This window comes from Phalaenopsis equestris, unplaced genomic scaffold (assembly GCF_001263595.1).
Source record: "Phalaenopsis equestris unplaced genomic scaffold, ASM126359v1 Scaffold000002, whole genome shotgun sequence".
Taxonomy (NCBI): domain Eukaryota; kingdom Viridiplantae; phylum Streptophyta; class Magnoliopsida; order Asparagales; family Orchidaceae; genus Phalaenopsis; species Phalaenopsis equestris.
The window spans coordinates 64,247,646-64,260,173 of record NW_018164444.1 but is presented as its reverse complement, the minus strand read 5'-3'; the positions used below and the strand labels follow the sequence as shown (position 1 = coordinate 64,260,173).

The 12,528-nt window shown below is 32.7% G+C and overlaps 1 protein-coding gene across 1 annotated transcript in view; it reads left to right on the top strand.

The window, feature by feature from the left end:
* Positions 1-12,083, top strand: part of LOC110019553 — a 44,768-nt gene extending 32,685 nt beyond the window's left edge. The window contains exons 6-9 of the mRNA XM_020717267.1: positions 10,715-10,807; positions 10,912-11,292; positions 11,466-11,645; positions 11,767-12,083. Of these exons, the coding sequence (XP_020572926.1) occupies positions 10,715-10,807; positions 10,912-11,292; positions 11,466-11,645; positions 11,767-11,940 (828 nt within the window). The 3' untranslated portion in view covers positions 11,941-12,083. The remainder of the gene's footprint in view (positions 1-10,714; positions 10,808-10,911; positions 11,293-11,465; positions 11,646-11,766) is intronic.
* The last annotated feature ends 445 nt before the right edge of the window (positions 12,084-12,528 follow it).

Here is a 12,528-nt window from a genome sequence, read left to right as displayed (position 1 = left end):
CGCTCGGTCATGCGCGCGCGAATGACAGGGGAATGCCGCGTGTGGAGGAAGAGGAGGGCGAGCCTATTCGCAAATGGCAGATGAGATGCGGGAGCTAGGGCTTCGATCGAGCCGCGAGATTGAGTGGGGAGGGAGGCTAGCATGGTTTAGGTGAAATAAGGTTTAAGATTTAAATTAATATTATAAGTAATAATATAAATATAAAATTATTTAATATTTCAAAAAAAAAAAAAATTTGATCTGTACATTTTTATTCGTGCGTCACAACATAACAAAATAGATGTCCTTTTTAGGTAATTATGACGTTCCCGACACGTTGGCGTGGTTTGTTTCGTTGTCGGAGGCGTTTTGACGAATTCATCAATTCGTGTGCAATCTTCTCGTGTGCGGAATTATAGCAATATGAGTGTCTTTCCTAGCTAAAATTGATCTCCCGAACGCGTTGGTGCAATCTATTTCGTCATTGGAGGTCGTCCGAAGAAGTTCGCATTTTCACCCATTCTTTAAGCTCAATTCTAGTCCGATCTTGTGCAACTTAGTGAATTTTGTGCATTTTGTGTGTGTGCGTGATTATGAAGTCCTGAAGAGGTTTTCCTAGGGCTTGATATCCTATTGGGAACTTCTCATTGATGAGTCTGAGTCTCCACATGATAGTCCTTAACCACTTGACCAAACGATGATGGTTTTGAGATCATCAATGCGAGACATCACAAGAGAAATATGAAGTGACTGAAGTTTCTACGGGGATGGATTCCAATACTAGTTTTCCAAAATAGTCAATAAGAATCCCTAGAACTGGATCCTAGGATTCTAAGGAAAAAAGTAATGACCTCAAAATGAGGTCAACATGGTTACAAAAAAATATTATAGAATGGCCACTGAAGAATTGCAAGAAATGAAAAGTCAGTTATCACTATTGATTGAGAAAAGTTTTATCCGATTGATTAAATCCCCATGGAATGCAATTGTTTTGTTTGTTAAAAAGAAGGATAATTCAATGAAATTCTGTATCGACTATCGGGAGCTAAATAAGAGCAATTAAAAATAATATCCTTTTTCCAGGATTGATAATTTATTTGATTAATTGGTGGGAGCTTTTGTGTTTTCAATAATTAATTTGAGATATGATTGTCATCAAGTTAGAGTCAAAGAGACTGATTTTGAGAAGATAACATTTGCATCTGGATACTTTATTTGGGATTAGTTACTATTTTTTTTAATTAAAATTTTGCAGATTTTATCTCTATGTGGTTAAATGTGAAATATTCACTAATCCTAAGAGTTTAAATTGTATATTCACTCAGAAAAAAATGAATTTGAGTTAGAGAAGATAGTTGAAATTGATAAATGATTATGATCTTGATATGAAGTATTATCCTGTAATGCACTAAGCAAAAATTCTATTGGGCATGCCAACTAATTCAAAAGATAGAAGTTTTAAAACTAGAAATTAGAATGTAGAGTTGTCAAGGTACATGCAGTTTGTTTCAGAGGAGTATTCAATGTACTCTTGAGGATAGAATCAAAGTTGCACCAAGTGAAAATAATGGGTAACAGAAGTTGATTTATCAAATCCAAACACATAAAAGAAAGGATCACAATATCAATGAGCAGGGTGTTATTAGAAATAATTTATATTTTTTGGTACCAAAGAATCAAGTTTGATCTAGAAAATAATGTAGAAAGCTCATAGTTCAGGATATTCGATTTATTTAGGAAGTACAAAATGGTATTAAGATTTGAATTAATGTTTTAGTGGCCTGTAATGAAGAAAAATATAACATAGTATGTTGCCCTATAGGAAGCTTGTCCAATAGTTAAAGCAGAGTTTCAGAAAAACAGTTGTATTTTATACATTGCCAATACCAGAGTGGAAGTGGGAAGATATGACAATAGTTTTGTCACCAGCTTTCTTAGATAAAAAAGGAGCATGATTGCATTTAGGTTTTAGTTGATAAATTAACAAAGTTAACATACTTTTTACAATTTATCAAATTAATTCTATTGAGAAATTAGCAAAATTATTTTTTAAGAAAATTATTAGATTGCGTGGAATTTCTAAAATTATTATGTTCGACAAAGATAATAGATTTATATTCAAACTGTGGAAATGTATTCATGAAGATTTAGGGTCTGAATTGTATTTCAGTACAACAGTCTATCCACATATACATGATCAATCAGAAAGAATTATTCAAGCATTAGAATATTTATTGACATTATGCGTTTTGGTTATTTGTGGTAGTTGGAAGGATTATATTTCATTGATATAGTTTATTTATAACAACAACTATCAATCCAACATTAGGATGACACCATACGAAGTATTTCATGGCAGGAAATATAGAACTTTATTAAGTTGAGTTGAAATTGGAGAGAGACAATTACTAGGATGAAAGTTATTAGATCAAATTCCTTAGAAAGTCAGGATTATAGAGACATTAAGAATAGCCCAAGGCCGTTAGCAAATATATTACGATCCTAAACGTTTGATGACTGTATTTTTGAAAATCAGATTAATGAAAGGTACATTCGAATTTGATTAAGGAGGGAAGCTGAATTCCAGATATATTGCTCTATTTGAATTTATTGAGAAAATTGGAAAAGTTCCCTATTGATAGATATGTCAGACGAGTACAATTTATTTAATATATCATATCAATTTTCTGAAAGTGGGTTACAGATGCAAAACAGAAGGTATCATCTAATCAAATTGAAGTACAAAAATATTTGACTTCTCTAAAGTGTTAGAAAGAATATTAGAGTTTGACATTAAGATTATGGGAAATAGAAATTTTTTTTTTGTAAAAGTGAAAACATGCCTGCGAAAGAAACAGTATTGAATAGAGAAGAGTAAATGAGACAAAATTTCTCACATGTTTGACAGATTATGAATAAAATTTTGTGGATGAAATTCTAATAAGAAGGGAAAAATTATAACACCTTTTTTTTCTTATGACGATAAATATTTTTGATGAGGTGCAAACATAAAAAAACTTGGATAAAATATACACAAAATTTTATGTTTCTAAAAAATTTCAAAATCTATTTTATTGAATTTTACCCTTCAAGGTATCATTTTGATATATAAAACTATAGGCTAATTCTTAAAGATAGAAAGTTATTGAATTAATTTTCTTTTTGATTTATTTTTCAAAAGTTTTAATCACAGTTACTGTGTTACTGTAGAACAGTAATGGAATTTCAAAATTTTCATCTATTTATGCATGCATCGACCTTTGATTTAAACAAAGGCGAAGATTATTTTAAGGAAATAAAATATCTTTTTATAGAATTACTTAATTATATTATAAGTTTATATTTTAATCAATCCCTCATTTTTACCTATCAGCCATTCTGTATATCTACTACACTGCTACTTGTTGTAATCGAGAGCCAAACAGAGAACTGAGAAGGAAACTAGGAGAAGAGAGAGAGGGGAAGGAAGAAGGAATAAGGAAAAAGAGAAGTGAAAGAAGAGAAGAAGAGAAGGTAGGGAAGAGAGGAAGAGAGGAAGAGGAGGGAAATATTAAGGTAATAAATTGGGTTTTTATTTTAAATTTTGATTTTTTTTGAGGTATTTTCTTAGTAACTTGATTGTAATTTGGAATTGTAAATTTTTTTTCGCTTATTTGAATAGTGATATTGTGATTCTTTTTTAAAGGAAAATATTTTAGATGGTGCAAATCATCAAATGGGTAATATTTATAAATTCTAATACAAAAAAAATTATTTTCTTTATTTTTTTTGTGTATATTTATATGTATGGTAGATTGTTGTTTGGAATGCATAATATAATTCTTCATATTGTGAAAGTATATTTACAATCTCTTTTTCATAAATAAAAAATCACTTAAAATTTTGGTGGATATTAGCTCGTTAGTAAGTGTATTTTGATTATATAAATGTTTTATTAGGTAGTAATACTTAAAAAATGTATCTGAGATTTGTAAGTTATTCACTTGCATTTACAATTATTTATTATATTTGAACAAGAACGACATGTTTATTGAAATAATTAATTATAAAAATATTTGATGCTTAGGAAATGTCATATTGTGGAAAACAACTTGGTAGTGATGTATTTATGAAGCTGCACAGATAGTGGCAAATGGTCTCCAAAGGGTAAAAGGGTCTTTGATAGAGGCAAAAATGTTTTCAAGAGAGTTCAATAATGACATTGTTGAGCTTCACCTAGACTCTATTAAATTTGATGATGTACTTTCAGGTGACTTGTGATGACTAATAACCTAGATTATCATACATGATAAATTCTAAAGCTAAAATGAAATACAAGATTGCAAAAAATATTTAATTAAAATAAATATGTGTGTGTGTGTGTGTCGTCAGACGTGGCCTGTTGGTAGAGCAGCCTCTTTGAAGGTTATAAGTCCTCTCAGATCACGGGTTCGAATCCTCATCTGGCCACTTTGCCGATAGTGAGGGCGGTCCTCGAATAGCTAGGCACATGAGGGTGGTGAGAGCTCGTAGAATAGCCTCCGACCATTATTTAAAATGTATATATATATATATATGTATATATATGTATATACATATACATCCATATATATGTATATATGTATGTATATATGTATGTATTTATGTATTACATGTGTGTGTGCGCGCGCGCACGCGTGTGTATGTGCCGCGTCCCCCGACTCTTTAGTTGGCATCAACAAAATCAGTTTTAAGTCCCCTTGTCGGGGTTCGAATCCACTTATGTGCGTTTAAGTCGAGTGGTTAGACACATGATGTTGGTTGGGGGCTCGTATCATAACCTCTGAACAATCTTATATATATATATATATATAATTTTATGATATAAACATTTTATTACAAAATTCATTTATTAACTATATATTAATGTGCAAGCTATATATGCTCTTTTTTATGATTTGATCGATTCATGATTATAATGTATTTTTAATTTTTAATATTTTTATTATGTTATTTATTTATTTATCCCATCAAGTTTAATAACTCATTAGATGATTATAATTGCTTTACAGGAATAGGAAAAAAAAGTTTGTGACTGAATATATGATCATACTCATTTTGTGATTATATTTTGTTAAATAGTTGTAATAAGATACTAAACTCTTAAGATAACATCACATACATTTTATATTTATTTGTTAAGAATTTTGATGGATTTTAGATACTTTGTAGATTTATTTTTAATGATATGTTTTGGATTGCTTCCATTTAGATTGAAATATTCGAGCATATTAAAAATATATAATATCTCATGTTGGATAAATTTAGGTGATTTAATGTATTTCCCACCTATTTCAATGATTTAATGTTTGAAATGCTACGAAGCATACGATAACCACGTAAATATAAATGTTGTTCAAGTAATAAACGTAAGAACATGTTTATCATGAAAGGTGGAGTGTTTCTTTGTCGATGTAACATCTGTTTTAGTTATCCGGGAAGGGAGGGGGAGAGGAAACAAAGAACCGAATATGAGGTGAGTAGTCGGGCAGTCGAACAGAGGGGAGAGAAAGCGAGGGGGGTCGGAAGCCTAGGAGGCGAGTGCACCCTATAAATTTCCATATGAGTGAGGTTGGAACTTAACAGGAGAGTGACCCGACCTGCAAATACGTAGATTTTTAAGCTCTGAAAGATAACAAAAAACTTGACCCAATTTATATTTAAACTGCTAGTGTGTAAAATAATATTTTATAAAATTTAAAATTTAATTTATATTTCATACACTAGGGGTTCTACACAAGTGTAGGGTTTTCTTTAAAGACCCCGATTATCGATCCCACAGAGAAGAAAGTAAAAAATCTTTTAGGCTAATTCTAGTCTATTACTATCAGTCCTTAGTTTGGAATGTCGATTAAAGTGATTTTTCTTAACAACTACTTTAAATAAAAATCTTAAATATAAAGATAACTTTTCTGGATAAAACGGTTTGGAGAATTTTGAGATGTTTAAAGCTACCCTTCTCGTGCAATGTCCTAGATAATGTGTAGGAATAAAATGCTTAAAATATAATGTTGTCAGTGACAAATAAGAGCATACCTATTCTTTACCCCCTCATGGTGCTAGCAAAGAACATTGACTAATTTAGAGTTTTTCATCAGCTTGTGTAGTAGTGTTGAGTAGATTCTGCCCTCTCACCTTCAGATTACCTACTGTGCCCTCTCTATAGGGCCTACTAGGGACCCTTACGATCCAAACTCTAAACCAAATTGTTAAAATAATCTAATGTCATCCTAGAAACATCAATTTTACGCCCATCAAAACTTATCTCCCTATCTATTTGCACTCCCCTTTGGTGATCACAACGGCTCTGCCCAGAGTGAAGTGTGGTACTCACTAGTTTGGTGAAATCATAGCTCTCCCGGGTTATTATGTTTCGCAACGGATTTTAACATCACAAGTGATCAGTTTGCAAAGTCAATTAAGAACAGTGAAAATATCATCAAATTAATAAAATAAGTGAATGTCTAAGAAAATTTAAATTCTTGAGCATGCATCCATTTCATTGCAAAAGTAAAGTAAAATGAAGATAATGACATAAGCAGTAAAATGTTTGATAAAATTAAGTAATAAATAATATGTCAATAAGGAGCATATGTCTACCTACCCTCTTTCGAGTGAGTAGGTAAGCTTAGTAGTCTAACCTAGAAGCATCTAATATAAACAAATTATTAGATTATATTTTCTTAAAAGTTACATTGCCGCCTAAATTATTTTACTAACCAACTGGTCAATGTGAGTGCACTCAAGTTGCAAGATCACTGCTCTCCCGAGTCTTAGTTTCACATGCAACAAATTTTAACATATTGTTAACTTATTGTCACTTAAGTTATGTCAATGAAGCAAAGGATATATAACTAATCACATGAAAATAAAAATAATTCTATCATAAAATAAATTTTCCTACACATGTCACTATTTCATATTAAAAGAATAGAGTAAAAAAAACTACTTATGAAGCATGGATAAAACATCACAAAAAACTTCATTTAAATGAAAGAAAATCCACTAGAAAGTGCTTACAACAGTTACAAGGAAATGAAGAACACAATACTTAGTTTTTTCTCTCTGAAAGAAAGAAAAAAAATCTTTACAACAAAGTCTCCTGCCGATCCATGCGCCACTCATACTTCCTTGTTCATATCTCTCAAAATCCCTCACCAATCTCTTCAGAAAATGGAAAAATTTACATCTTCATAAACTCATGCCAAACTCCTCCAAAAACACTTCCTAATTTCTTCTCTAGACTCATCTAATTACTTCTCATGAGAGACGCCAAACTTCTCTATTTAAAAAAAAATGAAAACCCCTCCTTTCTCCAAGAGACACATCTATTCATCCAAGAGACACATCCTTTCATTCTGAGAGACACATCTATTCATTCAAAATCCACTCCAAGTGTCTAGATTCATTTAACCACTCCAAGGGGCGTGCAAGTTGTCCAGAGACTTCCAGAACATCTCAGAATGACCCAAAATCAACCAAAAACCGTCCAAAAACCGTCTGGGGCGCTATAGCGCTTGTTTTCTGATGCTATGGCTCCAGTCTGGGCGCTATAGCGCCACCTGCGGGCAGCTTCATCGTTTGGCCTCATTTCTTTCCGTTTCAACTCCGCTTCGTCTCGTTTCAGCTCCGTTTCGCTCAAAATTGATATATCTACAAAATAAACATGAAAATAACTTTTCTTTAAAGTGTAATTTCATTAAAAAAAACATGTGATAAATGTAAGAGAGATTAGACATAGAAAGACATAGCGAAATATGTCAGGTTAAAATTTTCTTCATTGCTCAATTTGGCTCCAAATTGCACCGTTTTTGCTTTATTTTCGCTAAAACTCTAATTTTTGTATCTAAAACAAAAAAATGCAAAATACTTTCCTTTAAAATGCAATATCATAGAAAGTTATACATAAAATGATCATGAAATATATACTAAAAATAATTAATTTTAAGGTGGATCAAAGAGTCAAACAACGACATTGAGGGTTGCACTGTTGGGTTGAGTCACGACGTCGACAGAGAGTGTAAAGGAGCTGCGTCAATGTTGAATGGAGGAGAAGAGCGGCAACGATGGAGGCTTGAGCGTAGTAGAGGGAGCATCAGTGACGAAGAGAGTCGGCGTCGATGTCGAGATGCGATTGAAGGAGTTGATGAGAAGGACGTACCGGAGCTCTCATGTGATTCAACGCATATGGAAGAAGCTCTCCCGTGTGGAATCACATGGTTTAGGGCTCGAACGAGAAACGTATAATTGTTTATTAAATTGATTTAATATTAAAAATAAATATAAGACGACATAATGTAAATTTAATACTTAAATACTGAAAAGCTAATAGTTTATTAAAATAAATAAATAATTAATTTTTCTACCATGTTTATTTTAGGCATTCAATTTTTAGAAGAGTCGACGTTAAGATAATAAATAATAATGTAATCGATGTCAGGGTAAGTGCTCGTATTCTTATACTATGGTAATTTTTAGTTTCTTCTAGACTAAATGCATTTACTTGCCCTTTCATTATTTATTACTAAAATTATTGCAAACTCAAAATTTTGAATTCTAGCGATTTTTTTTTCATATTATCAGAATGATATGTGTACACAATATTATTTAAATTATCACTGAATGATTTATAAGTATATTGTCTGCTATGCAAATAAGAATAAAATATATTTTAGTAAATAGTGATTTTCATAGAATGTTTGTGTGTGCATGACTGATTATAATGAAGTTATCTTTTTATGGTGCTAGTGAGGAACGAATAGGTACTCGCACACTTTATTGAAAAATGATATTGATATTGATATTGAAGTGCGTTAAGTTGTATAATTTTTAGATTGTTTTGTGACGGTTGTACAAATATTTAATGATATTGATATATTATTAATAGAGTAAGATTCTTTGAATAACATCATATGTTTATGCTGATTTATTAAAAGCTAATTGACATGTATATTGTTTTTCTTTTTCCTTGTATTACTATACTTTATGAGTATGATTATTCTTTTGTTTTGCTTAAGCTTAATGTTGTTTTAAATTAACATTTTAAATTAATCAAGTGATTAAAAGATGAGCGTTATAAGGGAAAATATTTATAGAAGATGAGGATAACCAGTAATGAGGTAAATCTAAATATATCACTTTAATTTATTTTGATTAGTAACTCTTTCATCTTTTAAGTAGTAAATGAATATGGAAAAGTTAAATTCTCACCATCTGACTGTCTGTTCCCGTCTTAGTTAATTCTAAGCGTTGTGCTGGGTTGTAATAGTTGAGATATTTTTGAATTTTTTCTTAGAAAATAAATGAAAATGATTATATGATGACCACTAAAATTTTGAGGTCTTCAACAAAAGCAAACCGTAAAGGTCATCGAAATAGATGACAGCAAAGGATCAGTCTCAATGGGGGAATACAACCTTGTTGCAAACCTTGAGTAGCAACTGACAGGAGGGTTGTGAGGATTGAGTTTGAATGTCCACAAGATTGAAGCAATAGTGAAGGGAACTAGAATGCCAATGAGAGTGATTGTGGACAAGGGAATGCGAGCATCAAGTGAAGAAGTGGAGTTTGGCTGATGAATGTCATTGGATGCAGTGTCATCCACAATGGAGATGATGGGACTATAGCATGTGCTAGATGCAGGACATTGATGTCCGAAAGGCATCAATGACCAAGAGGGAATCTTTGAGAGCTACCTTTTAAATGTGCCGGCTTAGCGCAAGGGTGCACACTAGTACTGGTGAAAGACGTGAGAGCAAGCAAACAACATGGGCTGAGCACTAGTGTAAGCAGTATCTACCATGAGCTCAGGATTGCACTGGTGTGATGTGGATGCCCGCAATGGGATGATAAGGGGCGTGGGTAGGCTTATATCTTTCCTACTCTTCATAGCATTTGTACTGGTTGTTGAAACTCTGAACTTGAGCAAACCCAGCCAGCTACATAGTTTTGAATTATTTGATATTGAGCTGAACTCAAGTGTTTAAAAAAATTATTTTTGAATCAACTTGAATTTGATTGAAATTTAAATATGACTCTTTAATTTTAATTAAGCTTTGATAATGGAAAAAAGTCTTGTTTTGAGGGAAAAAAAGGAAAAAGATAGCATGAAGTGATGTGCACAATATGCTTACCATGAAGTATTTGTTGCGGGCCAATGAAATAATATTTGTTAGATTAATATATAATGTGTTCACATAGTAAAAGAGTTCATCTAAGTTCAACTTAGTTTATCCATTCAATGCATGCCCATGCCACAAACTTTGATTAATAAACCACTGGGAAATAATTAATGTAGTTTAGAAATATAATAGACAAACATAAAAGACATTTGCATGTATATTTGGACTTCTCCTACTGTGAGTACGAGTTTTTTTTTTTCCTAATTACTACTACATGTTATAAAATATCGTCATATGTTAAAATTTTAACATTTTGTCACCAAAGACATTCATAAAGGATATTGATACAAAATTTATAAGTGATTCATGGTACAATGTGAAAAAGATATGGATTACCATGATTTGAGCTGATGAACTTATTGTAATGTTATTTTTTAGGCTATTAAGTACCTTACCTTCACTTTTAATGACTCAAGAATAATAAGCCAATGCAATGCAATTTCTATAAAATTAAAATTTATTTCTAATTGAGCCTCATTGCACATTGTTTTCCTTTGGATAGCCTGAGTGCAGTTCTCGTTCATCAACAAGATTAAGGCACAAGCGAAACTTCCATGATGATGCTATTGGCAAAACTCATGCTGAACCTACTGATGAAAGTAATCACGCGGTCAAAATCACAGAACCTGGTAAATTTTCATTGTGCCATTTAAAATTGTGAGAAATATTCCAACGTAGTGTGGGATTTTTTTCGCCTGATTGTTAATAAGATCTATCTGTGGCTCTTGATAAGCTGAGTAACCAGTCTCCATCACCTTCTCTAGAAAAGGCTTCAGATAGGAGAAAAATGGGGCATGAAGAAGACATTTTAGAGCCAAATAACTTCTCTAATTTAGTAAACTCAGACAATTCTGATAGCTGCCATGTACTTGACGTTAACATTGATTCGAAAATAGCAAATTCTGTAGAAGTAAGAGGAAATGACCTTTCCCAAGCGGGAGAATATAAAGATGAAAAAAGTGAATGTGATGCATCAAGTGCACCTTGCGGTCTAGATCAGCAGACAGAACCATCATGCGTGATCTGTTGGACAGAATTTTGCTCTTTAAGAGGAGTATTGCCATGTGGACACCGTTTCTGTTATTCCTGCATTCAGGTGTGGGCTGATTGTATGGTATGATCTCTCCCTCTCTCTCTCTCAATTTCTTCCCCATACTTTTAATGTGTTTATTATTACATCTGTGCAATTAGAGTTTTATTTCTTCTTGGCTTCATCAAATTCCGTGGGAACTGCCGAATGTCCAAACTTTTTTGGCTTTGGTTAACAGATGAGAATACTTTTTCCAGGCCTCAAAAGGAAAGGTATCAGCATGCCCTCTTTGCAAAGCGAATTTCACCAGCATCACAAAATTTGAGGATCTAGCTTCTTCCGAGCAAAAGATATTCTCCCAAAGCATTCCCTGTAGCTCTTCAAAACCAAACTTCTTTCGTCTTCCAGGCAACATATATAGCAACTCTAGACCCTCAGTAAGAATTCAGAGTCTTTTTTTTTTATCACTTTTCATCTGGTATCAAACTTTTATTCACTGTAGTCATCCCCATTGCTAAAGCTTTTTTTTTTTTGTTTGTGTGTGTGTTGTATATCAAGTCCTCAGATTCGATTTGTTTTGAATGTGAAAATCGTGAGCCAGAGGATCTTCTCTTGAGCTGCCACATCTGCCGGGCTAAGTGGGTGCATTCTTGCTGTTTAGATCCTCCATCGATTCCATGGACCTGCATTCATTGTAGGGATCTTAGAATGCTTTATCAACGTTTCCGTTAGTTGTTTCTCAAGCTTTAGTTCCTCCGGTTCTATGATAAGGTTTCATTATTTGGACTCTGAATTTTGCTTGCTTAAAGTTAACTCCCATTGCAGACAATCATGTTCTTGCTTATTATGGCTGCTAATGGAAATATTTTTAGTAATATAATGTTTTAGATTCATCTTCTTGTTTAAATAGCTAAAGAATGATATTAGATTCGGAATTTAGATTTTTTTTTTAATTTTTCCTTTCACACAAAACATATGCCAAATGCAATTCCATTTTTGTCAATGTGTAAACTTTCTTGTCCTTCAGGCGAGACTTTTAAGAGAGATTATAATTGCCCTAAAATCATGATTAGTTTAATAGGATAAGATCCACAAAAATGGCCGCTCCCATCTCCCTTGAGTCTAATATGTATATTCGAGCTAATGGATAGGGTTTTGGGTGAAAATGAGTCGAGTCAAGCTCGCGGCATGCTAAGCTCGAGCTTGGCTCTTTTGGAAAACTGTGAGCTTGAGCTCAATCTCGGCTTGTACTGGTGGTAGGCGGCTCACGAGCTCAAATTAAAAACTCAATTGTCATGGGAGCTCGTCGGAGAAGGTATT